The 25,851-nt window shown below is 53.7% G+C and overlaps 4 protein-coding genes across 4 annotated transcripts; 2 read left to right on the top strand and 2 right to left on the bottom strand.

Annotated features, from left to right (window-relative positions):
- Positions 1–75: 75 nt before the first annotated feature.
- Positions 76–2,373, top strand: J4E86_003317 (uncharacterized protein; the record flags this gene model as incomplete). The annotated part of the gene is made up of 8 exons (XM_051443873.1): positions 76–163; positions 219–306; positions 358–433; positions 485–778; positions 829–1,101; positions 1,152–1,563; positions 1,613–2,124; positions 2,173–2,373. 8 exons carry the CDS (start codon positions 76–78, stop codon positions 2,371–2,373), a joined length of 1,944 nt encoding a protein of 647 aa, XP_051305368.1.
- A 276-nt stretch (positions 2,374–2,649) lies between these two features.
- On the top strand, positions 2,650–3,840 carry J4E86_003316 (uncharacterized protein; the record flags this gene model as incomplete). The annotated part of the gene is made up of 1 exon (XM_051443872.1): positions 2,650–3,840. The coding sequence occupies one exon, from the start codon at positions 2,650–2,652 to the stop codon at positions 3,838–3,840; it is 1,191 nt and encodes a 396-aa protein (XP_051305367.1).
- Positions 3,841–7,068: 3,228 nt separating this feature from the next.
- Positions 7,069–7,920, bottom strand: PRF1 (peptide chain release factor 1; the record flags this gene model as incomplete). Its single annotated transcript, XM_051443871.1, has 5 exons — positions 7,069–7,182; positions 7,233–7,569; positions 7,630–7,697; positions 7,745–7,793; positions 7,895–7,920. The coding sequence occupies 5 exons, from the start codon at positions 7,918–7,920 to the stop codon at positions 7,069–7,071; spliced, it is 594 nt and encodes a 197-aa protein (XP_051305366.1).
- A 3,542-nt stretch (positions 7,921–11,462) lies between these two features.
- Positions 11,463–18,044, bottom strand: PKS1 (Type I Iterative PKS; the record flags this gene model as incomplete). The annotated part of the gene is made up of 3 exons (XM_051443870.1): positions 11,463–11,507; positions 11,561–17,720; positions 17,767–18,044. The coding sequence occupies 3 exons, from the start codon at positions 18,042–18,044 to the stop codon at positions 11,463–11,465; spliced, it is 6,483 nt and encodes a 2,160-aa protein (XP_051305365.1).
- Between the last annotated feature and the right edge of the window lie 7,807 nt (positions 18,045–25,851).

The following is a 25,851-nucleotide window of genomic DNA, read 5'->3' as shown; positions in this document are numbered from 1 at the left end:
TCTACCCTCTCAAACTTCGGAATCGCTCTCCTCTCCTAGCCTAGAGCCTCAGCATCCAAGTCCTCCGGCGGCGCAATGGAGGCAGCGTCTGCGCGCATGGCCGCCCGGGATCGTTACGGCGCATTCGGAGAGGCACCCAGTTCACCACTGCAGCGCTACATACGTATGCACAACGTAACCACGCCCGTGCAAGGCAGAACTGACCTGGCAAAAAATAGTACAAGCTTGCGATCCGCAAAACTTTGAGCCTAATCTGGCCCTGAACCTCGAGATCTCCGACCTGATCAACAGCAAGAAAGGCTCCGCGTAAGATCAGGCCACGCTACCACTACCGGCAGCAGGCTAACTACGTCCCAGGCCCCGGGAAGCAGCTGTTACCATCGTACACTATGTCAACCACCGCAACCAGAATGTGGCACTCCTCGCGCTCAATGTACGCCCACGCTGCCCCGCCTCAGACACCGTATAGCTCACCACAAGATAGCTCCTAGATATTTGCGTCAAGAACTGCGGCTACCCATTCCACCTTCAGATCAGCACAAAGGAATTCCTCAATGAGCTCGTCCGCCGATTCCCCGAACGTCCACCTGCGCACTCGACGCGTGTGCAGAACAAGATCCTCGAGCTGATAGAAGAATGGCGGCAGACGATATGTCAGACATCGCGGTACAAGGACGACTTAGGCTTCATAAGGGATATGCACAGACTGCTGAGTTACAAGGGCTACATCTTTCCCGAAGTGCGCAAGGAAGATGCCGCCGTATTGAACCCTAGCGATGTACGTACCTGCAATCCTGCCGGTTGAAGCATATGGCTGACAAAGCGCAGAATCTCAGATCAGCAGAAGAAATGGCCGAAGAAGAGCGAGAGGCACAATCCGCGAAGCTTCAGGAGTTAATTCGTCGTGGTGGACCCGCGGATCTGCAAGAAGCGAACAAGCTCATGAAAGTCATGGCCGGATACGATACCAGGAACAAAACGGATTGGCGCGCAAAGGCTGCCGAAGAAGTCGGAAGAATACAGCAAAAGGCAAAGATACTCGAGGAGATGTTACAGGGCTACAAGCCCGGCGATCAGATCCAAGAGGGCGATGTCTTTGAGGTATGCCAAGTGAGGTAGTGGGCAGGCGACATTGGCTGACTAGATGACAGGAACTTGCCAACGCTCTCCAAAACGCGCAGCCGAAGATCCAGAAGATGTGCGAAGAGGACTCCGAAGACCACGAAGCCGTAGCGAAGCTCTTCGAAATCAACGACAGCATACACCGGACAATAGAGAGATACAAGCTCTTCAAGAAAGGCGACATCGAGGCGGCGAATAACATTCCTCAAGGTACACTTGGTCGCAGTGGTGCTGGTGTATCACAGGGTCCCAACAACACGTTGAACCTGATTGACTTCGGCGACCCAGAGCCCGCGCCTCAAACAGCAGGATCGTCGCAGACTTCCCAACAGCCAGCCGCGGCAGGCAATGCTCTCGAGGACGATTTGCTGGGCTTGTCTTTAAGCGGAGATACATATGGACAATCAGGCAGCATATCTTTGGGAGGTTCAAACGGCTCGGGTAGGTTATGTGCTATCACAACGAGTATCCGTCTACTAACGCTTACCAGTTTTGGGCATGTCTGGTATGGCCGTGCCACAATCGCAAAAGGCATCCAACCAAGCTATCACCGATCTCTTCACAGCAGCGCCAAAGCCTACGCAATCCCCAATCACGTCCCCTCCTCAATCTGCGTTCTCTCATCCCCCCGTACAACCAGCTAGGACACCTGATCCTTTTGCGGCCCTAACTTCTACACCACGGCAAGGATCGCCTTTCCAATACCAACAATCCATCAAACCACCACAACCTGCATCCGGTGCTGTCGACCTGTTAGGGGGCGGGTTGTCTGCACCGACGACTAACCTGGCACAGACCAGTGCTGCGAACGATGACGATGAGTGGGACTTTGCCTCATCTGTACCTGATACGTCCAAGGAGATATCTGTTACCAACACTAGCATCAATGTCCTCTTCAACGTCTCTAGAGAGTCGGACACCACGCTGCTGATTCAATCACGGGTATCGAACAACACTCCACTTCCAATCTCCGGTCTGACCTTTCTGTTGGCAGCGTCAAAGGTAAATACTACAGCTATGAATGTAAGAGCATGAGTTAACAACCGCTAGGGCGCGCAACTACAGCTGGAGCCACAATCTGGTGTCAACCTTGGACCGAACCAAAAGTTTGGCATTACTCAGAACATCCGAGTGGCCAACGTGCAAAGAGGGTCAGGGACCAGTGTCAAGATGAGGTGGAAGGCTGCGTATTCTCTTGGTGGACAGCAGAAGAATGAGATGGGGGAGATTTCCAGTCTTGGTGTTTCATAGCGTTCGCGACACAGCAGCCAGAGCCACGAACTCGTAAAGCACAAATGGAGTACTTTCCGCGATCTGCACAATGAGTTCCATGCAGCGATACTTTATGGGCTAAGTGACGCGCTCCACCTTTGGCGCGTAAATGATCAAACAACGTCATTGCACTAGCGCGCCTTATCGATTACGATGTTCAAATGTTATTCCACTCACTCTTGCCCCGCCACTTTGCAACTCACTCAGCCCCAAACCGCAAAACACCTTTATTTCAAGACCTATCAGCGAGTCACCATGGTCCGCCACAAGAAAGACTTCAAGGGCAACAACAAATTTCGAAACCCGGCGAAAGCACGCGCGCCTCCTCGCCCCCGCCGCGCATCAGATGCAGAAGAAGAGGAGAACGACGGCGCCAACCTGAGACCTGCGAAGCCCGAGTTCAAAGCCGCATGCTGGGACCTCGGACACTGCGATGCGAAACGCTGCTCTGGCAAGAGGCTCATGCGCCTGGGCATGATGCGCGAGCTTCACGTAGGACAGAAGTTCGCTGGTGTAGTGGTCAGTCCGAAGGCGAAGAAGATTCTGAGTCGCGAAGACAAGGATCTGATGGAGCAATACGGCGCTGCGGTCGTAGAAGCCAGCTGGAAGAGGATAGACGAAGTCCCATTTGGCAGGATAGGTGGCAAATGCGAACGCCTACTTCCGTACCTCGTCGCCGCGAATCCAACAAACTACGGTCGTCCTTGGCGATTGAACTGTGTCGAAGCTCTGGCGGCTTGTTACTATATTACCGGACACCCTGAATGGGCCGAGTCGATCCTATCGACTTTCTCCTATGGTCAAGCGTTCTTGGACATCAATGCCGCACTGCTCAAGCGTTACATGGCGTGTGAAAACGAAGAACAAATCAAGAAGGCTGAGGAAGTCTGGCTAGAGAAAATAGAGCGCGAATACAACACGAGTCGCACAGAGAAAGAGGATGGCGTGGAAGAGGATGTCTGGGCCGGTGGAAACATGAATCGGCGGGTTATCGACGAATCAGATGAGGATGAGGACGAGGACGAAGATGATGATGGAGAGGAAGAAGACGAGGTTGACCCGCGAAACCCGTATAACATTCCGGAATCTTCAGACGATGAAGAGGAGATGGCTGAGCTAAGGCGCCGTGTCTTGGCATCGAAGCCCTTCACCAACCCTGCACCAAAGGATGATGAAGATGAAGACGAGGGCGACAAGAAGGCACCCGAACGCATACCTCAAACGGAACCTGCACCGAAGAATGACAAAGCCGAAGTGGAGGACGACAGCGAGCCCGCGGAAGGCGATGCAGATGATGATGAGTTCGATAGCTTTATGGCAGCGCAACCCACCACGGACCGGACAGGCATAAGCAGCAAGCAGAGATCAAAGGCCATGGATGGCAAGTATAAGGCCACCTTCTCGAGTGGCAGTGTAAAGGCACCCAGTGGCCGCGGCTACCAATAGTTCTCACCCTCGTAGCTTCTACTATAGTAAGAAATGTGAACAATTCTGTCGGATTGGGAAACTGCTGCAAACGTTTACCTAACGGGTTATCGTTAGGCTATCGTTCTGGGACTAGTTCGAGCCTAGGCAGCTGAGGGCGATCGTTTCGTGCGACAAACTGCATTCGCGAAACACCACTCCAAACATCGTCGTTTGACGATGCGATGCGCGAGCGATAAACTTTGGACGTAATTACTCATAGTATTCTTCATGCCTCACGAACGGTCGTTTGCGACTAGCCCCCGCGGTTTGAAGCTGCATCGATAACACTATGGCGGCACTTGCACCGGCTGCTGCAGGCAGCGCAGCGAAAGAGACGAAAACCAACAGTTCTCTCGACGCCATTGATTTGAATCCGACTTGTGAGCATCGCATTGATTCCTCTTGTTATTGTCACATGAATACAAATGTCCATATTAGTCTCACTACCCGAGCACCGTATCGCCACCAGTCGAGTTGTCTCGCAAGTCACTAGGGCTGAGTTTTCCGGCAAATCCGTCCCAGATGCTCAAACTAAACGTCCTGCCTGACGTTTGAAACCAGATTCGAAAAGAAGCATTGCCGTCAGTCGAGCAATCTCTTGGCCGACACCATACCTGTAAGGACACAGGTCTCGTCGAGTGACACGGGCGTATCAAGAAGCCATAGCAAGTTTTGTGTGGGCCTCCTCAGTCCGAAGGGGTTGAAAATGCCTGAAGGCTATGTAACTCCACAGTCCGGAACATCTTGCCATCAATTCTTGGAGCACGACACGAAACCCCATTGACCGGATCGGGATACGCCGGACCAAAAGCCGAAGTCATGGTACGAGACGCAAAGTTCATAATAAGTCGCTGTGCCACAACTCACTGTTCGAGTACCTTCCTGCTGCAGCAAGTCTGGTCAGTTGCTCCGCCATTCTCTCGCTCTTCTTTTAGTAATCTCTCTTTCCCTCTTACTACTTAATATTTTCCAAGCCCAGGTGGCTTTTGTTACTACAACCATGACGTCCGGTACTGTCTCTTCCATTGTTCTTCTCTTCTTGAGCTGTACACAGGTGTTCGCTCAAACGGGACAAACGCAGCAAGTGTCCTACAACCAAGTCCTTAATCTCAATGGCGACGTAAGTAATCCATATTTGCGAATAGCCCCAATGGCATCAGACTAATGGACGTAGATGAAACTCAACTCATTCCAATTCCCCGACCGCTCCAGGGTCGAGACGTTCTCCCAGAAACAGCAGCAGATAATCGTTAATCAACAAACACCCGCCATCCCCGCCAACCAGGTCACAGGAACGACTGGTCAGTCTTTCGTCGCTGTTTCGCCGCAGTCCATGATCATCAGCACAAATGGCGCCACCGATCTAGTTGGTGGCCAGGTTGAGATGGCCATGACCATGCAGAACTTGCAGGGCGCTGCGGTACAGCCGGACAACACCTACGTGGCTATGCTGTCACCCGACCGTCAGTCCTGGATGATTCAGGAGACTATGAGGAGTGTCAACACCACTGATATGACGGTCCGCATGGTCAAGCGTACTCAGATGGACGGTGAATATATGGTCGTTGGCCGCCAGACTGTTGAAACCAACACTCTGGTCACTCCTTTCGGTAGTGATGGCAGCACCTCAGTGGCAATCCAGGGTACCGGTCTGCAAGAGAACGAGTTCCAGGATGGCTTCAGGATGTCTACCCGTGCTACTCAGCCCATGACCATGAACGTCGATGTCAAAGATGGTGTTGACTCTGGTATGCTTGCTGCTCTTCAGGGCCAGGCCCCGGTCAACGACTACCGTTACTCGGTCACAACCAATCTGGCTGCCGTCACTCCGGATCTGAACCAGCAAGTTACCGTCATTCAGATGCCCCGTAAGTCATTGTTCCTTTCATTCGCATCCGAGGCTAACACATACAGTCAACCCTGTCCGTATCCAGAAGATGATGCAAGCCATGGGAGTCCCTCCTACCGGTCAAGTCGCTGTCGCCGTCGCCCAGCGCGGTGTTCTCCAGAACCCCGGAGGTGCAACAGGAAACCTCGGCGGAGCCGCTGGTGTAGCCGCTACCCAGCGTCGTGGTCTCAGCCGCGACGAGTTCCGACAGGAGGTCGCCCGCCAGATCCAACAAGGCACACCGCAGACCGTACCGCAGGGCACGCAGCAGGGCACACCTACCAACGGCAACAATCCTGTCGCAGCTCAGCTTCTTCTTGCGCCTACCTTCACCCCAATCCAGGCCAATGCCGTTCTCGACCAGGCCAACATGCGCATTGCCGTTCCCGTCCGCCAAGTTGATGGAGAGTACATCCTTACGATGCAGATGATGGGCGGTGCGCAAGCCGCTCAGCCCGCCCAAGCCCCTCAAGCTGCCGCGCCTCAGCCTGCCGCTGCAGAGGGACAGACGCCCACTGCTGCTGAGCCTGCTACATCGTCTAGCCTGACACCTGCCCTCGAGGCCCCCGCAGCCGCTGCTAGCCCCACCGAGCTCAAGCCAACTCCTGAGGCCGAGAAGCCAACAGCCGAAGGCGCAAAGCCAGCTACTGAAGGAGCGAAGCCGTCCACTGAGGGTGAGAAGAAGCCATCGACCGAAGGTGAGAAGCCAGCCCTTGAAGGCTCCGCCTCAAACAGCACTTTGACCGCCAAACCGGAGCGCCGCGCGGAGACCAAAGCCTCCAGCACTGACAAATACGGTGATGTCAAGGCCCCCAAGGGTATGATCATCATGACCATGAAGGAGGTTGACAGCATGGTTGCCGCCGTTACTTGGGGTGGCCAGGTCGCCATTACCAAGATGATGAACGAGTACGTCAAGGAGCAGACTGGCAAAGGCATGGCACCTATGAATGCTACTGAGACTGTGGCGGGTGGTGTCAAGATCACTCTTTGAGATGGATCGATGGATGGATACGCGGTAATGCATGGGTAATGGTGGCTGTGTTCTCATGCCGAAGAGGAAAGATGGCTGTTAATAGTATCGTTAGTTGGGGCTTGATGTCCCTTCTTTCGCATGGTCGGAAGCTTTATTAGTTGTACATAAAATTGACGAACAAAAAGCGTGCCTTCACGTTCTGCACGGATCTGGCTCGAAGCTGTTCATGAAAATTCTCATCATCGCCATGGCCATGTGGTACTGGCTTTTACATTTCGTCGCATGCGCCGCTCGGCTATATGAGCTTCCTTTCTGTGCAGTGAGGGAAGAGAGACTCTAAGTCTCACTCTTTTGACGATGCGCCCTTCTTCTCTTCTGTCGACTCGCCTCCCTCCCTCTCTTTCCTCCGTTGTGCTACATCCCAGTTGTAGACCCGCGCGAAAGCGACCTCGAGCGTCTATAATCGTGTCAGCTGCATACACTCCAGACCACTTGAAGTATACGTACTGTGATCTGTTCACGTAGAAAGTCCAAGTCCTCCTCACAAGTGCCCAGACTCTGTTTCGCAGTCGACAATTTCGATTGCAACAGCTCTTCGGCTTCGGGTATGGAGTATGAGAGCATAACGTTGGCGCCGAGCCATAGGTAGACTTCTTCGGTAGGAGGAACTTCAGCTTTGGCGTAGAGTGTGTCGTTGAGTTCGAAGGTAGTCTCGAGAGGTTCTGCGTCGTCTTTCCGCGACTTCAGGAAGCGCACTGTCTCGAGTGTCTTTTGGATGTCGGGGATCTTGTCCTTGAGACCTGCGGCTCGCCGTTGGGTGTTTTGCTGCATGAACTGGTACTTTCTGGGGCGGCGTATTAGGTATCGCTATCTATAAGGAGGTGTCTGGCTGGGTTGGGCGTACGAGATCATCTCTTTGAAGTTGTTGATGGTCTTCTCCACATCTGCGCGGTCGGTGACATAGTCCTCAACCTGCTGATGTTAGATCCACGCATTCCTGAGGCGGGGGGACTTCAAACCCGGTCTATGAAGGGCGCAACGGGTATACCGCGAGGGTTCGCTGGGAGGCTGTCAGAGATGTGTGAGCGTATCGGCGAAGTTGGGAGGCATACTTTCGGGACCACTGTCAAATAATCAGCTATAGCTTTAACATTTGATGCAATACTCACCTCCCGCCTTTGGCTACATCAGCCATTGCGAATTGGAATTATCTGCGTCAGCGTCGTTCGCGTTGCTCGCGTTCAAGGTTTCGCGTCTCGGAGAAAATGCCCCGCTATGCCCGCGTTCCTTGGCGGGACAGCTGCCCCCTCCGCCCCTCCGCCCCTTGAGACCCCAAATCCCTCCGCCCCGCCCCAGCCTTCTTCACGACTCGCCCGTCGCCCGACCTGGCTAGCCGGCTTATGCAAGCATACCGGCCGATCTGGCTAATAATATATGATCTCACCACCTAGCATCGCTTGCATGCCACGCCCCTGCCGTACGCCTGGTACACTACTGAACGCTACACGGGTAGCACCTCGTTATCATCAGCATCAGGATTACGAAAAGACTCCATTCTCCTGGGATTCGATGGGAGAGCACGGATCCCCCTATCCGCAGCTAGCCGCCACGATAATGAGGTCGTTGTACATACAGCACGGCAGCTCGACGGCCTCGGGTCCGGTCACAATCAAGCCAACTGCCACATCTGTGGCTGGTGCTCATGCAGTACGTACCTCATCCACTGGTATCCCATGCCTCTATCGCATACACGGATAGCAAAAGGCCTAGCGCAACGGGCGGCCATACTGTCTGCCCTATGGAGACGGCAATCCGCAGCCCTGGTCGTCTCATCGAGGACTATCGAAAACTACTGCAAGGCTAACATCATGTAAGATGCGACCATCGATGCCTGTGAACTACTCAGCCAGGCAAAACCGAACCAATCGCTCCCCGTCCCGCCAACTCCTCGTCGCGCCATAAGGCTGTCGTATCGTCACAAGCCACAAACTTAATCATCGTAAAGAAAACATGGGCTGTATTACGCTCAAGGCTGCGACCAGCGGTTGCAGCCGCCACTGTTGAGTGCGCTTCAGGAATAGCTGCTTACGGCCTTGCAGATGCGCGTTCGGACCTCCTCACTATTCTCCGAGCATATCATTCTGGCCTATCCTCGCCGACCAAGCGTTTCTGCCAGCGCATTGGACCATTGCCCGTATCCTCGATGCATGCCTCCGATTTGAATCCATTGGTCACCGAATACTGCTACACTGTACATTGGCTAACCATTGCTTTCTTTCGTCCCGAGCTGAATACGGATTGAACAACGCAAATCCGTTTAGGACACACGGCCTAGTAGCGTTCGGGTCTTCGCAGCATGAGATCTAGTCCTGTCTCGTTAAGGCCAAGGATAGCACTTATGCTTCATGCATCAGGGTCACATCCTAGAAGTGATTATAGATCGGCAGATATGTTTCGATCGTCCGCTTCTGGAAAGCTACTCTGCATCAGAGAAGGGATTCGATATTGATCATCGTGGTGATCATCATCATTCAGCCCGCGGCGCATACGGCGATGCAGCTGTCAGACCGGTTCTCGGGACTGCAGGTCGGATTGGCTCTGATCGACATTCCTTCTCTGGGCGTGTCTTGACTTCATGTACCCACGTCACTCTTGGTACCGTTGCAAAAGAACATCTGCAGTGAGATGGCTGAGTAGCTGGTCAGCGAGGCGCCCTGCACATTACTGTGATGGCATGACGTGGCGGGCGCTCGCTTGCCACCTGAGGAACGCGGGAGCGATGTGACAGCCGACTTTCCACTTGAAGCTTGACTCAGTGGCAGGGCTCAGGTAGCCCCGTAATGAATAACGTACGGTGAGATGCGGTCGAAATCCTGCTGCGCCGCGATAGCGTCCTTGAGCGCTTCTAGGGTTTTACCCAGCCTGCTTGCGGAGTTTGAAGAGTGGCAGGCGCCCGGCAGCTTCGCTCCAGATACCATGTTTCCGGAAATGCACCTTGGACGCTGTGCGACGCGTGAGATCAGGGTTTATGACTGCATACATTTACTTGTGATAACAGTGTTGCAGTCACATGAACCGGAACAGCTGAGTAGATGCTTGGCTGTTTGCGGGCAACGGGAATCGGAAGAAGGGACCACTGAAATGTTCCCAATCCGTCGCACAGCACGGTTCAGTATGCCGAGAATTAACCTGTTCTGCTCAGCTTGAAGTACATCCCCACCACAAACCTTCAAGCGAAGACGGAGGGATGCGCCGCATCCATTGAGAACAATGCGTAGGTCACCATGTGCGAAGCACGCATTCATCGGACGTTATTCACTTTGCACCGCGGCGATGCACGAAAGATTAGCAACTCGCTAGCTGCTCGATCCGAGATGTGTAATGCGGTACCCTGTAGTGGTCTAAAGTATAGAACTGCAGTTCGCGACTTTTCCGTTTCGGTACCGGGCCGAAAGAACGCTGAACAACAACATAGGCATCATCAAGCTCAGTATCTTTTGCGAACCCATATTGCATCTCAATTTATGCAGGGCGCCACGAACCAGGCCCTTGATGCAGAGTCGCCAACCAAACCTCCGGCCAGTCATTCAGAGCCTCGCACGTCGGTACCGAACTTCTTCATGTCCAAAAACAATATGCAGTAGTACTATAGGAACGCCCGCTGTACGATGGCTGATCGTCCGGAGACGCAAAGATATGTTTGTAACCGCCCAACGGCGTTCCCGTCGGACCGCTGTTGCATTGCGCATGGGAAGAGACCCTTCACTGCGGACTGGGGCCATCTGGATCGTGCTAGACAAAGCTTAATCTATCTCGCATGAGCGGTTGTGTGGTTGACGGGATAACGGGTACGTTATCGAGATGTGCGATTTGAGGATCGAACATGCACGGATTTATCCGCGAGTCGGGTGGTTCGTTGTACCTGCAGCCACCTGGGTAAATAGAGCAGAACACCCTTGGTCCCGGCGGAGAGACCTGTCAAAGGCGTGGCAAGACATGGATGTGGATTGTTGGTGGGACCTGGGGTGGTTTCACGTCTACGCGGGTCTACGATCATGTACAGGGTTGATTCGGAGATGGCGCTGTCATGCAAGCAAGTAACTGGAGGTATTACACGTCGATTACATATAGGGTCGTGGGGGTGATATTTGGAATCCCAACAAATGCAGAGAACATGAGCCTGGGCTTGAGGCTCTTCATGAGACCATGGCTGTCGGACTGTGGAGCCGGAGGTAGTTCTCAGGGGTCAATGTCTTGACTGGGTGGCCGAATCTTGGAGCTATGATCAAGTCACCTATGCGAGAGCAAAGACGGCAGAGTGTGGAAGTAGCGCTGAGGAAGCAAGACAGGGTGAGCAAAGCAGCACTGCCATGGGGGTGAGGCGAGGCTGAAGGGTCATGAAGGGCAGACGAGGCAGTATCACGATGCAATGAAGACCAAATGTTATGAACAAACCCTTGCCATTATGGGTAAACCAAGCATTAAGTACAGTGTAAAATCATAACGTGCGTGAACATGAGAAAAAGCGCGACGTGTGCGTGAAGTAAAGGACAAATGAAGCCACAAGAAGGTAAAATCCCAACGCCATCAAGTCATGACAGCTTCGCCAGCGCCATGCCAAAGACAAGTAACCGAGAGCCCAACGCCAACATCTCGATATTCAACACTTGAACAAAGGAGATGCATGCAATTTGCGATATACACAAAGTCTATGAGTGAATGGATGCGAGTCGAAGCTTATAGCTTGAGACCTTGCTGGATGAGCTTGCCTAGTGTGACACCCTGATATGCTGTTAGTATGTCGTTGAGAAGATAGTAGGAGTGGAGTGACTTACGTGTTCACCCTTCATCATAGTAAAGTGGTTACCGCCCATGACGGCGTATTGGAAGTTCTCCTTGGGGAGAAGCTGTGCCCAACCGTTGTCGGAGAAGTCGGTACGGTTGTTGAGAAGCCACTTCATGGGCGCTGGGTCCTCTCCCTCACCTGGGGGAGGGCGGGGATCCTCAGGGTTGGGGCAGACACCGTCGGTGCACCAGATGGCGAGGACAGGAGGGGCGATTCTGGGGTTCATGGGCTTCGGGTCGTAGTCCTTGAGGTTCTGGATAGCGGACGCGAAGTGAGGAAGGAGCCAAGAGGGAGTACCGCCGGGCTTGCCAGTACCGAGGAGGCCTATCTGGTCGAAGAAAATGTGGAGACGAGCGGGAAGAGGGTCAAGAGCGACGGGGCATGGGGCATCGATGAGAACGAGGTTCTCAACTTGCTCTCCAGAGTTGACGAGTTGCTGAGCAACCTCGTAGGCCATGACACCACCAGCGGACCATCCACCGACGATGTACGGGCCCTGAGGCTGACGACGCTTGATCTCAGAGAGGTACAGGCGAGAGACACCTTCAACACCACAGCTCCACTTCTCGGGGCACTTCATGAACGGGCAGTTAAGCCCGTACACAGCCATGTCGGTAGAGATGTTGGGGATGGAGATGTAACTGGTTGCGCTACCGGAGCCATCAGGAACCAAGAAGAACTTCTTGGTGGCGATCTTGGGATTACCCTGAAGGAGGACAGAGGTGGCCGGGGGAAGGTGGGAGACATCAGGAAGGGAAGCGAGCTTCTTGTTCACTTCAGCGAGTTGAGGGGGTTGGGCCGAAACCTTAGCAGCGGGTTTGGCAACCTTCGCCTGCTGCTGCGGCTTAGGGCGCATATCAAGAGCAGTCTCGATGTCTTTGATGGTGACATTGACAGTGAGAAAGTCAGCAGGAAGATCGCGACCGGTAGCCTCGCGCATGGAGCCGAGAATGGTGAGACTCATGAGGGAGTCCATGCCAATGTCAGTGAGGTCGAGGTCATCGGTGATCTCAGAGACATCAACACCCATTTCCTCGGCGACAAGCTTGCGCGCGAGACTGGCGCCAGCCTCGGTGGAGGTCTTGACTTCTTCCTCGCCATCCTCACTACCTGCTGAGCTGGCGGGTGTGTCATCATTCTCTTCGGCAGCCTCGAATGGGGTGGAGTCGGAAGGCTCATCGGAAGTATCGGAAGAGTCGTCCTCAACAACGACAGCGCCATCGTATTGAGAGAAGTGCTTCTTCAATTCTCCGACCGTGGAGCAGTCAGTGAAGAGAGTAGAAGGAATGTCCATGTCAAGGTCCTCGCGGAACCTGGCGGAGATGGTCAAAGACAGGAGGGAGTCGACACCGAGGTTCTCGAACGCAGCCTCGTCGACCAGCTCAGACATGTCGACATCGATCTCTTCAGCCACGATCTTCATGACCTTGGAGGTGACACCAGCGGGAGCGGCAGTCTTGACAGCCTTCGCGGCCTTAGCAGGCTTAGCGGCGGCTTTAGCGACAGGCTTGGCTGCCTTGGTGGCCTTGACTGGTGCAGCAGCGGGGAGCGCCTTGGGGGCAGGCTTAGCGGCAGCCTTACCGGCGGGGGCAGCAGCGGCCTTGCCAGAAGGTGGCATCATGATGTTGAGAGCGCGACGGGGGATGTTCTGGAACTTGAGGCCCATGACCATACCGATTATCTCAGCGCCGTCCATGATGTAGACATCACCGACGGAGATGTTGCCAGGAGCAGGCTGCATGCGGACGTAGGAGCGGTACTTCTTCTGGGGCGAAAGCTTTCCTGCAATCTTGATCGATCCCCATCCGTGCGAGATGTAGACGGAGTTCTCAGAGTCAAGATGGTCGGAAGCATTGACAATGAATCCCGAAAGATGTGCCAGAGAGTCGATCCAGTATGGTGAGCACAAGAACTCTCCGTCGGCCGCAGTGGTCTGGAATTGGACCTGAGCGGTGGCTTCGGTCTCCTTACCGTCAAGGATGACTTCTTCCATGCCGCGGTAGTTGTCGGCGTAGGTTACAAGAGCCTTGAAGAGCTTGTAAGCCATGCCGCGGAGAACCTTGTGGGCGGCACCAGTCTGAAGCTTCTGCTCGAGGCTGTTGATCTGAGCCTGCACCATGTACTGGATGCGACCCCACTCTTCCTTCCAGGCGTCGATAGACTCGTACTTGACGATACCGACAGCATGCTCAGCAAGGACCTTGGAGCCATCGGCAGAGACTGTACGGAAGGTGATCTGGACTTGATCAGTCTCTAGATCTGCGTTACCCTCAATCTGCAGGTGCTGGCCGCTGGCGGGAGGAGGGTACTGAGGAATAAGGGTCTTGGTGACCTCCATGGAGCAGACGTTGAGGCCAGGAGTGGCGGTGCCAGGACGAAGCTGCTGGTAGAGATAGTCCGCGACAGTCATGGCCTGGTCAGCGTAGAGAGAAGAAGGCGTAAGAGGTGTGCCATTGACCTGATGACCAGTGATGGTGGCCTTCAACTTGGGGTCAGAAAGATCTGACTGTACGACAACAGTACCAGAGTTGGCGTGGAGCTCTTCCCGAACGATCTTGTGGCAGGAGGTAGTGGACAACTTGGATGGAGCATCCATAGCTGGCGCAGCCTCAATGGCCTTGACGGCGGTGGGAGCTTCAAGGACCTCGCCCTTGGTAAGGGTCCAGTTGTTGTGGTAGTCGAGCCAGTACTTCTTGGAGTCGAAAGCGTATGTGGGAAGAGTGTACATCTCATGTGCATCATTGAACTTCCTGTGGTACTCGTTGAAGTCGACGTAGACACCAGCAAGGTAGAGGGTAGTGATGCTGTTGGAGAGAGTCTTCCACGGGTCCTCGTTGCGGCGGAGAGATCCAGCTGCGACAGGTGCTCCACCAAGGGAAGACTTCACCATGCCACTGCAGACAGGATGAGCACCGACTTCGAGCCAGGCAGTCTTAGCATCGAAGAGCTTGTCATTCTGACCAGTCGTGAGAGCGGTCCAGAAGTTGACAGTCTCACGGGCGTGGCGGGCCAGGTAATCCGGACCAATGATGCCAGCCTCGCGGATGATCTCGCCAGTGAGAGGAGACATGACCGCGACGACGGGGGCGTTGAAGGCGACGGATGCAGCTGCAGCCTTGAACTTCTCAAGGATGGGCTCGACCTGGGCAGAGTGGAACGCGAAAGGAACGTTCAGCTTCGTGGCCTTGAAGCCCTTGGATGCGAGCGCCTCGTTGATGGAGTCTACTAGGTCGACAGTGCCACAGAGAACAGTCTCTTCGGGTCCGTTCATGCAGGCAATCTCAGTCATCTTCTCTCCGAGAGCGGCGGTGATGGCCTCAACGCTGCCCTTGACGGCAAGCATGCCATGAGTGTTGGCAGTGCACTCCTGCTCGAGGAGTTGAGCACGACGACCGACGAGGAGAACCATGTCGCTGGCAGAGATGACGCCGGCAACGTGAAGAGCAGCGTATTCGCCGAGACTGTGACCAATGACAGCTACGGGCTTGACACCCCAAGAGGCCCACATGCGAGCGAGGGCAACCTGAATGCAGGCCATACCAAGCTGTACGACGACTGGAGAAAGAGTCGCGACGTCCGTACCTGTCAGGAGAGGCAGGATGGATGGAAGGTCATGCATGCGGGCGACCTTGTCGAGCTGATCGATGTCAATCCTGAAGGTCTCCAGATCTTCGTAAAGCTTTTGACCGAGACCTGTGTACTGGGATCCTTGACCAGTGAAAGTGAAGGCAGTCTTGGTGGGCACCATGGGAAGGGGGCTGTAGGTGTCCTTAATCTGAGCCTGGAGACCGTCCTTCACCTTGGAGATGTCAGACACACAGAATGCGACGCGGTAGTTGTGCTGAATGCGGCGAGCTGTGGTGGTGTATGCCAGGCTGGGGAGAGTGACTGAAGGAGTCTCATCGAGGAACTGCATCAGGTTGTTGATGTTCTTCTTAAGCGAGGAGATGGACCTGGCGCTGACAGTCACCATGTGCATGGTGCGGGGGTCGACACCCTTGGGGGCCTCAGGAAGAGGCGCATCCTCAAGGATGACGGCAGTGTTACCACCGGCAGCGGAGAAGTTGTTCAAGAAGATCTTGCGCTTCTCAGCACCGTTGCGGGGCCATGGAACTTGGGTGGTCGAGATGTGGACATTGCGCTGGCCGAGATCCTTGGGGAAAGTCTTGTTCATGACACCCTTGATACCAACATTGGCAGGGATGGCGTTCTTCTTCATCATCATCAAGACCTTGACCAAGGAGTTGATACCAGAGGCAGCTTCACCGTGACCAATGTTAGCCTTGATCGCACCCAAATGGAGGGTTTGTTCAGGGCGACGCTGGCGGTGGCGGGGTGCAAAGGCATTGGTGACGGAAGTCATCTCGATACCGTCACCGGCCTGGGTACCAGTTCCGTGCATCTCAACGTAGCTGATGTCATGGGCATCGACACCGGCGTTGGAGAGGACCTTGTTGTAGAGATACTCCTGCGCTCCGGCGTGGGGGTGGGTGATGGACACAGCCTCGGCGCTGTGGTTGGTAGCGGCGCCAAGAATACATCCGAGAATGTTGTCCTTGTCCGCAATGGCGTCTTCGTAGCGCTTGAGTACCACTGAACCACAACCATCACCACGGCAGTAACCATCGGCGTCGTTGTCATAAGTCTTGCAGCTGCCAGTCTTCGACAAGAACTGGCCCTTGCTGAGACCAGAGAAAATGTCGGGGTTGGTGAGGACGTTCAGACCTCCAGCACAAGCGGTGTCGCAGTCACCAGCCCAGAGCGAAGTGCAGGCAAGCTGGATCGCAGCGAGCGAAGACGAACAGGCAGTGTCAACACTGTAGGAGGGGCCGGAGAACTTGAAGTAGTAGTTGATGCGACCGGGCGCGAAGGCTCGCACACCACCAGTGATGAAGTAGGTGTCAATGTTCTCAGCTGCGTTGATCTCACGCCAATCGTCGGAAGTCTGACCGTAGAAGGTACCGATGCGCTCGAGCTTCGTCGATGGGGTGCGGTTGGGAACATATCCAGACATCTCGAGAGCCTCGTATGCCGTAGTAAGGGCAAGACGGCCCATAGGGTCAGTCTGGGCAGCCTCACGAGGAGACATGTTGAAGAAGCGGGGGTCGAATAGACCAGGCTCATCGATGAAGCAGCCGAAGGGCGTGTGGCTCTTGTTCTTGCCCTTGCCAGTAGGATCGCAGTGGGCTTTTGCGTCGAAGCGATCCGAAGGCACCTCCCGATGGACGTCGAGACCCTTCTCGAGGAGGTCCCAGAGTGCATCAGGGTTGGCAGCACTGGGGAAACGACCCGACATGCCAACGATGGCGATCTTGTCATTTTGGGTGCGACCGCGGCTGTCATGCTCAGCGGCCACCCAGGAAGTGTGATCGCGGGCTGTGACCGATGACTGTCCTCCACTCTTCAGCGCGGAAACAAGGCTGTTGGTGATGGAAGTGACACCGATAGCGGATACGGAGCAGTCTTGGCTAGATGTAGCAGTGACCTGAGACACAACCTCCGAGAGCAAGTTGTCCCATCGAACTGACTCAACAAGGATCTCAGTGAGCGCAGTTCGGATGAGGTCCAATGTGCTGGTGGCAGTGTGGCACTCGCCGGTGGAAGCGGAGTGCACCAGAGAAAGCGGACGGAATTGCTGCAAATGCCTGGTAGCATCCTTGTCGAGAATCTGGTCGATATCGGCCTCAGTGTAAAGGTGGGCAGCATGGTAGGGGGCGTAAACCGGGATGGATACCCGAGTGCAACCCTTGAAGGCGTCACTCTGGAGCAGGCGCTTGGTGGTGGACGGCGGGCCGCTGATGGTCAGAGCCATGGTGCTAACGGCGCTAATGTAGGCTTGCGCCAAGGTCGGTATCCGCTGCTCCTGGTGGAACGCAGTAATTGCGTCTTTGGCGGCCTTCTCGGAAATGCTGGTCACGATGGTGGACCATGTCTCCTTGGGAACAGGAGTCTGTTCTAGCGCCTCCTTCGCGGCACCAACAACAGTGCCGGTGCGGAAAGCGATGCGGACAGCCTCGATGGCAAGGGGAAGAAGCTCGCTCAGGGACCGCGCGGAAGCAACAACAGACCCTGCGAGCAGCCCGGTGCAAAGACCGACTACTCGAGTGTTTGCCGGGTTCTTCAGGTCTGAGGGGTTCTCGGCATAGTATCTAGAAAGTTAGCAAAGCTGGCTGAGATGCGCAGGTAGGTACTGACCCAATGTAGTGCGACAGCTGCGCAATGGTGACCATACAGCTCTCTAGCTGAGGAACCTTCAGTCCCTTAGCATAGTATGCTTCGATAAGATCCCATGTTGTCAAAAAGTTGGGAATTTGGTCTCGCTGTGTTCGTGGCAGCTTCTGCACCTCTTCGCGGACTACTTGACTGACTCTGTCGAGAAAGCTCGTCAGGGTCGAGTTGTTCTTCCAGGTGCAGGCCTTCCGCAGGAGCGGGTACTGGTCGGCGGTTTGGTCTCCGAAGATGAGGACGTTCATGATGGCAAGGGTATAAAAGAATTAATAAAAAGTTGGAAAAATAGTAGAAGTTAGTGCCGTATAAGGCAGAAGATCCTCACAGAAGGAGGATGTGGTAGTAGATGAATGGACTTCAAGGTTGAAGTATGGCAAGGGTATTCGATGGAGAAAGGAACTCTGATCCAGTAGAGGAATATGGTACTTGGTGTCTGGGTAGTGGCCCAAGAAACTGGATGAGAATGGATGGGATTGAAAGTCTCTTGGGTGTCGAGGCGCTCCTATATGTATAGGACTAGGAGGGGATGATAGGCGTAAGATGTCAAGAAGGTGGTCAGGGCGTGAATCGCGCGATGACAAGCACAGTGGATGCCGGATCTGTAACATCCATGTATTGCGGAACGAAGTACTGCAGAAACATATTGACGTGAGAGCGAGAGTGGACCGCGGACCACTTCCTGTCTTGGATAGTCCAGCCATGCTCCGAGGGTCAATGGCGTGCAGGTGCCGGGTATGTCGCCGAGTGCCTCCATACCTATTGATAGATGGCGCATGCTAAGTGTGGAGACCAGCGGCTGAGGTATTGAGCCAATGCGTCGCGGATGATAGCAAACATGAGACGTGGGGACCTGGATAGTAGGGGCGCTGTCTCAAATTCGGGGTTAGTGTGTCGGATCCCCTCCCATAAGCCGGGGTCGATAGACATGGCGTCCGTGGGTTCTACTATCAATTACAGCATCTTCCAAGCGAGTTCAGGCTTAGGTGTATGCAGTCAGGATGAATTGATGATGGTAAAGTCGACATGTCGAAGCTGTTCGCAGCAAACCCTGTCGATGTCCATGCTTAGTACTACAGGCACCAAGCAACTGTTGGGTCTGTAAGTCTACCAGGTTCCTCGTGGTGTATCCGTGTCATGCCCTCGTGGCTAATTGTGTTGTTCGGGTCGTCGACACGTTGAACCGAAGTATACCAAGCGATGCTAGGCCAAACCATGGTGTTGATAAGCCAGGAGGCAATATGATACGGCTGCGGATACCAGAAGCTACCGAATCTCAGTCAGCGTCTCGTCAAGCATGCGCCAAATAGAGTGGTTCCACAGCGTTGCAGACGTCAATCAAGCTTCTGGAGTCCCCGCTCGGACTCGTAGCTGGGTGGAGGTGCTTGCTGGTAAGGGCTAGCAGGAGGCAAGGCCCACGTCTCGGAAACTGGGAGTCGCATACTCTCACAGAGATCGTCGGAGCGCCAGCTCATCGGACTGGCCTATTCGGGTTGGTCTGCGAATAAACACATAGGGCAAAACCATTCTTTGGGAGAAAAGTGGATGTTTGACCATGGTGGGGCCTAGGCGTCCAAGCCATCAGCCACACAGTGAGCGCCGTTGACGAACTGCTCGGTGTATCTGCATGGCGCTCTCCCAGTGCGGAATCAGATGGCTGTAGGCTGAGCGATCTTCTTCCTGCGTGTGCTACAGTCAGCTCAACTCAGATTCCGGTGTCCCTGTTATCGGCGCCACAGACGGTAGTCCGGGCGTATAAGGTAGAGCACCCAGTCTAGAGATTGCTAGGGTATCTCTGAGCACATCACGGCAGATCCGGGCGGTCCTCGCTTGTTTCCGTGCGTCTCCTGGCGTTGGGTCGTGGTCGAAACGAACGGACTGCAAGCTCGGACGGACGTCGTGAGAACGCGGTCGCGAGGCGTGACGTCCCCTGTAGCATCAATGGGGACTGGCTGGAGGCTGTTGATGAGCTTCGTGGCGCGGCTGGGCCACCCGCGAAAGCGTTATCGAGCGTGCTAGAGATGAGCGTGTTCGTGATTACGAGGTGACGTTCATCACGGAGAGCGGAGAACCGAATAAGCAAATCCGCCAACGATCGACGGTGCGTTTTCTGCCGCGCCTCACCGCCGGCCACACGTGTCGCTCGCTACCCAGCCACACCTGGCCAACCGTCTGCCACGCCTGTCCCTGACAGCAGCCAGATGCATACCGTCGTGCGAGACTTCATGTTTGACGCTGAGAATAGAACCTCACTTTGTGGATCTCGTTTTGCTACTCTGCGAAACGCGACGGTATGTGGAGTTCGTTCGCGTCGCGAATCGCGTAGCCAATCGCATGTATTGCGAGGCGCAAAGTTAAATCGCCCTGGGTGCTTCGAGAAGCCCTGAAATGGTTCCTCTCGACTCACGTTTCACACTCTCTTCGACGCCCCAAAAGGACCATCGACTCTGTTTGGCACCATGTCGCAGATTATATCGAGTAGTGCTAGGCGCTCAGGTCACTTTTCCTTTTCTACAAGACGCTTTTTCCCCTTTCAGCACATACCCACCGCATCTCTTTCTCTTTTCTTCACTGGAGTTACTTTTCCCTCGCTGCATTGATAGCAGCATTCAGGAACGGCACGTACCCGCGCATATACACCAACAGCATGAAAAAAGGGGTACAGTGCATGTGATGCAGTTCCACTTCCAATGGTACCTATACTATCAAGTGTCAAACCCAGCTACATACTCTTGATGCGCGCTGCTAGTCCGAGAACATTCCCTTCTGCTAGCGACCGAAGAGTCGCCAGGTGTATCCTGCAGAGCATGGACTTGGTCAACAGCTCTCTCAACAACTACAGGCGAGCATGTGATAGATGCCCGTGTGCTCGCAGGCTATCAGCCAGCTGTTCTACACATTAGCACAGTCGACAGATGCACCACGCACGCTGCAGCTGTAGCGCCGGCCCCACGTCGACCAAAGTTCTTGTCCGGATACATGCAGCGGTACATTGTTGAGAAGGAGGTCCCAACTTTACACGTATCTCTCCACAGTAGAACTAGTCTCGACTTTTAATTTCCCTACCGCCACTACTTCAAGATGCATGATGCTCACAGCAGCAGCAGGATGCTGTACCGATTATGCGTAGCGGGATCAGTATCCACCACAGCCCTTGTCATGAAGGCAGGCTACGGACTGGCATAACCGATCCTGTTATGCGGCTTGTGGGTACATGCGTGACAGACTTTGCTCACAGCTGGCATCAACTCAATGCCGCAACAGTGATCACCGCGCTCGCCAAATTGTCGCCTCATACAATCATCATCTCGAAGATCGCGACCAGCTTAGACATCTCGTATGGACAATTGGTGGGACAGTCCGGAACGTTTGCGTTAGCGTAACGGGAAACGTACAGGGCTCCGTCTGGCCTCATGTTAAGCTCAGCAAATCCCGAACCAATATTGATGCACACGGGAAGTAAAGGCGGAAATTAGGAAGAAGCTCGGAAAGGGGCAGTACATTGCGGTATTTGTCCATGTGCCAGTAAGCAAAACTCATCGCTTTGAGGTTAGAAAGTCTCGTGCTCGAAGATATCTTCATCTCGTGACCAGCCGCGCCGGAACCGACTCACTCTCCAAGCCCGTTCGACGACTCCAAATAGGCGTTAGATCCTTGCCGTAACTGGCTAACCCCGCCAACACTGGGAGCATCATCGAAGACTTAGTGCTTCCTCACTATCTCAACACATCAAGTTCCCCAAGCGAGGCAATATTCGTCTAGTTCGACGACTAACGGGCCGTAGAGGTGACAGAGGCGGGCCGAAGGCAACGGCAAGATCGATGATGCGAGCATTTTGTGTGCAACCCATGCAGTCGACACACGCATCTATCAGCCTGGCTGTTTTGGATCCAGAAACCAGTCCACATCAACGAAGCGTAAGCATCCGACGACAATAGGCGTCATCAATGTCGAAGGATTCCATAATTCAGGTCTCGAAGGTCAGATCTGGCACAACGACACTCCGTAGTTTGTTCTAGCGCGCGGAGCTTTCTTCCGCGATCAGCGAACACCCCACGAGAAGACATGGGAACGAGCTGCAGCATCGTTAGCGCCCCTTTTATCCAAGTGCAGCAAGTGTCAGCGGCTAAAGCGATCGCTTAGGATCCGCTTGATCTTGGTTGGATCTTGAAACAATAGCGTGGCGGCGAATGACGACGAGGCTTAGCGCATCTTCGCGCCGGACCGTCGCTTCAACAGCAAGATCTAGAATCACCGATATCAATAAATTTGCCTCAAACGCAGGGACAGTGTTAGGGCATGGTTTTGCTGTGTGTTATTTCACTGCTGCGAGGCTGATCGTGTCTGCGACCGTCGCTAACGACCTCGGGTAGCTCTGGATAACGTATTCCACGAGCACTTAACGCACTAAACGTCCAAAGGAGGGACTGCTTGCAATGGCGTGAATAATGAGAAGAAATGATGTTCTCGATGCTCACGAAAATCCAGTCTGCAGGTCACTGAGACTTATTCGTCGACTGTCCAACAATGAAATCCACTTCGTCACGTCATGACATCCTATAACCATGATCTTGTACAGTGCCAAACATCGCTAGAACATGAGTCGCATCCATGTGAAGAGACAATTGTTACGTGCTATGTTGCATTAGTTTACAGTAAAACCTCTCGAGATCAGACACCGAATTTCCTCCGCGGGGACCGAGAATCCCATGATGACAGCTCTTCTCCATCCACAGCGGCTTTGATAGCCGTCTATTATAGTCCGAACCGATCCCAGCATAGGGTGGGGCCGCTGTACAAGTAAGCATACACTCGACCCCTTCAATTAAGTGACTATCGGTCATGATAATAACAAGATTGGGCGAAGTCTCATGGGTAATGGTGGAGAGCTTTAATGGAGAAGCGTTGCGTTCGGAGTGGGTCATCATGTTCCGAAGGCTATGTGCCAGTATTCGAGGCTGCAAGTAGTTGTAATCGCATGTTCGGTGACGATATAGACCATCAAGCCGGTGCACAGTGGAGTTGTGAGTTCCTTTCGGGTTTCATCGGCAAACGAAAGATATACCGCACCTCAATTCCAACAAACATGTAGAATTTTGGGGTTACAACAGGACGAAGAATCCTATCACAATTTTTTGTAATACCTTTGTCAGGGTTAGCAGTACCTTTGCTCTCTGTATGTCAATATTCGACGCCATAGTGCGAAGGATGATTGCCAGTTCCACAAGCATACTTAAATATTTGTAGGCGCTGCAACGTGTCTGAGTATCTAGGTGGCTCTCTAATTATTAAAGGGCAACAAGGAACAGCTCGTTTAGATCACGGTGTAACATGTCCACAACGCCGTCATAGACCTGTTGTAGTTCAGTCAGCAGCTCTTGGAGTGTTGATGCGGACTGAATCGAGCCTTTCCAGGCATCATTACTTCCTTGTTGTGTCCAAAAGGAGGCTTTTCACGAAAAGCGCATGTACACAGCATTTTCGTCAGGCCGTACATCGTGAGAATGCATGAGCCATCTCACCGCTGAACCGTGAGACAAGTCGAATAGTGAGTGATCACCGTGCTTGTAGCACTGTAGGTATCATTCATTTCTAGTATAAATCGTCTTCATCAGTCTTCAGACATTATCGTGCCGTAGCGACGCTGCATGTAACGCTTTCAAGGTCCGATGCTTGTACTACCCGATCTGGTATCACGGTACGGCTTTCATCGACTGCATCATGACGCCTTCGACCCCTCGGGCGGACCTTCTGTGCCATGGACTTCTGAGACCCGTGGACAGTTCGTAGCACCGTGTGCTCAAGGGAAGCCACGCGCGTGAGCACTGAGCCACGTTGAAGCTATGCATCAAAACTCGTGGTGCATAATCTAGCTCGTTACACGACTTGAAGTCATGGTCGTGCGAGCGCAAGTAGCGGCGTTTGACAGCGGCTCGTTGTCTCCGTCAGACTGCGGAAGAAGCGATGGTTTTGATGCCTACAGGTACGATGCAGGGTCTGCTCTGGCTTCACAAATTTGTGTAATGGTTTCAATACCGCGTAAGTTTCGGTTCTTCGGTATGCTTGAAATGTGAACACGGACACGAGCATCCTACCGTCAATCATCCGGAGCGCTGCTCCGTCGCATGCGAAGCCACATCAGATGTCGTGGTACTGCCTGTCGCCAGCAATATGACCCCGGGCTCTGGACTCGATGGACAATGGAGCATGCTACCGCAGCACTTCGCGTGTTCTTCTTGATTCTGGGATAGGCAAGTTTGGCCTCGGCATGATGTTCGTGTTACTATAGTGATGAGTACACTCCTGATATAGCAAACGGAGCAAGGATGTAGGCGACTCGGTAAACCCGTTCGCAACCCTGATTTAGTACATTACACATTCGCCTCGCAGGCCGCTTGCGAGATTGTGACTGCCTGGGGATCCGGATTTCTCATGCACGTACATTACGGGATAAATGCAATGAAAGGGAGAAGAACGCAAGTAAGACAATATACGTACTGGAGCCGCAGTCGGCAAAGTTGGCTCGTCGACAAATCATGGATAGAAATTGACAATTTAGATTGCGCGGCCATCAGAGACAAGTACCGACCCGGCGAGGCCCTCTCGGTCCGCTTTCCAGGAGCCGCGTTTGAGGGTAAAAGCGTGATACGAGGATTTCGCTTCCGCTGCACTGGTGCAGTCCCTGCCGATAAAGAAGTATAGCAGACAAGAACAGCCACAATCATATAAACCGCTTACTGCACCTGAATACCATATCTTCAAGCGATTAAGATAGCGACTGCATGACAGCGTAGGAACCGCGAGCTGAGGATAATGCGCCGTCCGAGATAAGGCATGTACTTAATCTAGCATAAAAACGTGGCGTGATACCGTGAGGCTGTACTGTAGTCTTGCTCCCTTGAGGATCACGGCCAGCTCACTTACCATCGTCTGCGACCATGCGTTTAAGTAGGCACGATCTACCCACGATAGGCCGCACATTGTATACTAATCTTCCCCTTGAACACAGATCTAGACTCGCTCTTTCCAACGGACATGGCAAGAAGAGTTTTCGTCTTCGCTAGAGAGCGCTCGCGACTAGAAGATCAACCTCAGTTGTGCAAGATCCAGCTCGCAGCTGACCTGCTTCGCTGAGACGGTAACCATATGGGTGGGATGGATTGTCGCGTTTGTTGTGTGCACGCCGAGTCTTTACATCTATCTTCCTTTCAACATGTGAACATGAAGACTGAGATCATGTCGTCGTCTACACACACACTGGTGGGTTAGGGCAAGCCTAGAACACGCTCTGAACGCCACAAGGAACACAAGCATCCGCTGTCAAGAGCACTAGTGAGCGCCTAGCAGCGGGAGCTTCCTTGCGAAGTTTGTGTGTGCTGAGCGCAAAGCTGAGCCGTGGTGTCATTATGAAATCGCAATCATGGGCCAGAAGCTGAGCGCAAAGCTGATGTCCATCGTATGTTGCCTTGCAATGCCATCGGAGAGATTGTGGAGACTAGTGAGATTTGGTGATGCTTAGAGCCCGATAGCGAAGGAACACATTACAACTAGATGTGCATCCGTATAGTAGTGCAAACTCGCGGAAGTAACGCAAGCGCGAGGCCATTTCCTAGACAGGCATAGCAGATCGTACTAACGGATTCGATAGGGCTTCCGCACAGTGTGCAAGGTTGTTTGGTTGGGAATAATGCCGAAGAGCGTTGCGGTATTCCGTGACCCACGGAGCTCCTCCAGCTGCAAGTAATCATCTAGAAATTCCTTGCCAAACAAGACGTGGCGAGATGCGCGAGTCTCGTACGAAGGCGGACCTACCAGATTCAAGTTGGATGTCGCATTGCATACATCCAAAGCATTCCTCGATTACAGCTGACAGATGCGCAGCAAGTGGTGTGATTCCCGACAGCCTGTTGCTGTTGCCCCAATGGGAGCAGTCAGACCGAACGCGTCTTGTACCCGCAGGCTAAAGGTTTAAGCCACCTCGACTTCCTTGATAAACGTTCTGGTGCTGCTTTCTTGGTATTCATTGTCGCCCTTCTGCGGCTTGCGGCTTGCCGT

Source organism: Alternaria arbusti (genome assembly GCF_024043155.1).
Source record: "Alternaria arbusti strain BMP 1465 chromosome Unknown scaffold_3, whole genome shotgun sequence".
NCBI lineage: Eukaryota > Fungi > Ascomycota > Dothideomycetes > Pleosporales > Pleosporaceae > Alternaria > Alternaria arbusti.
Note: the sequence above shows the minus strand (reverse complement) of the source record. Positions and strands in the feature narration are given on the sequence as shown.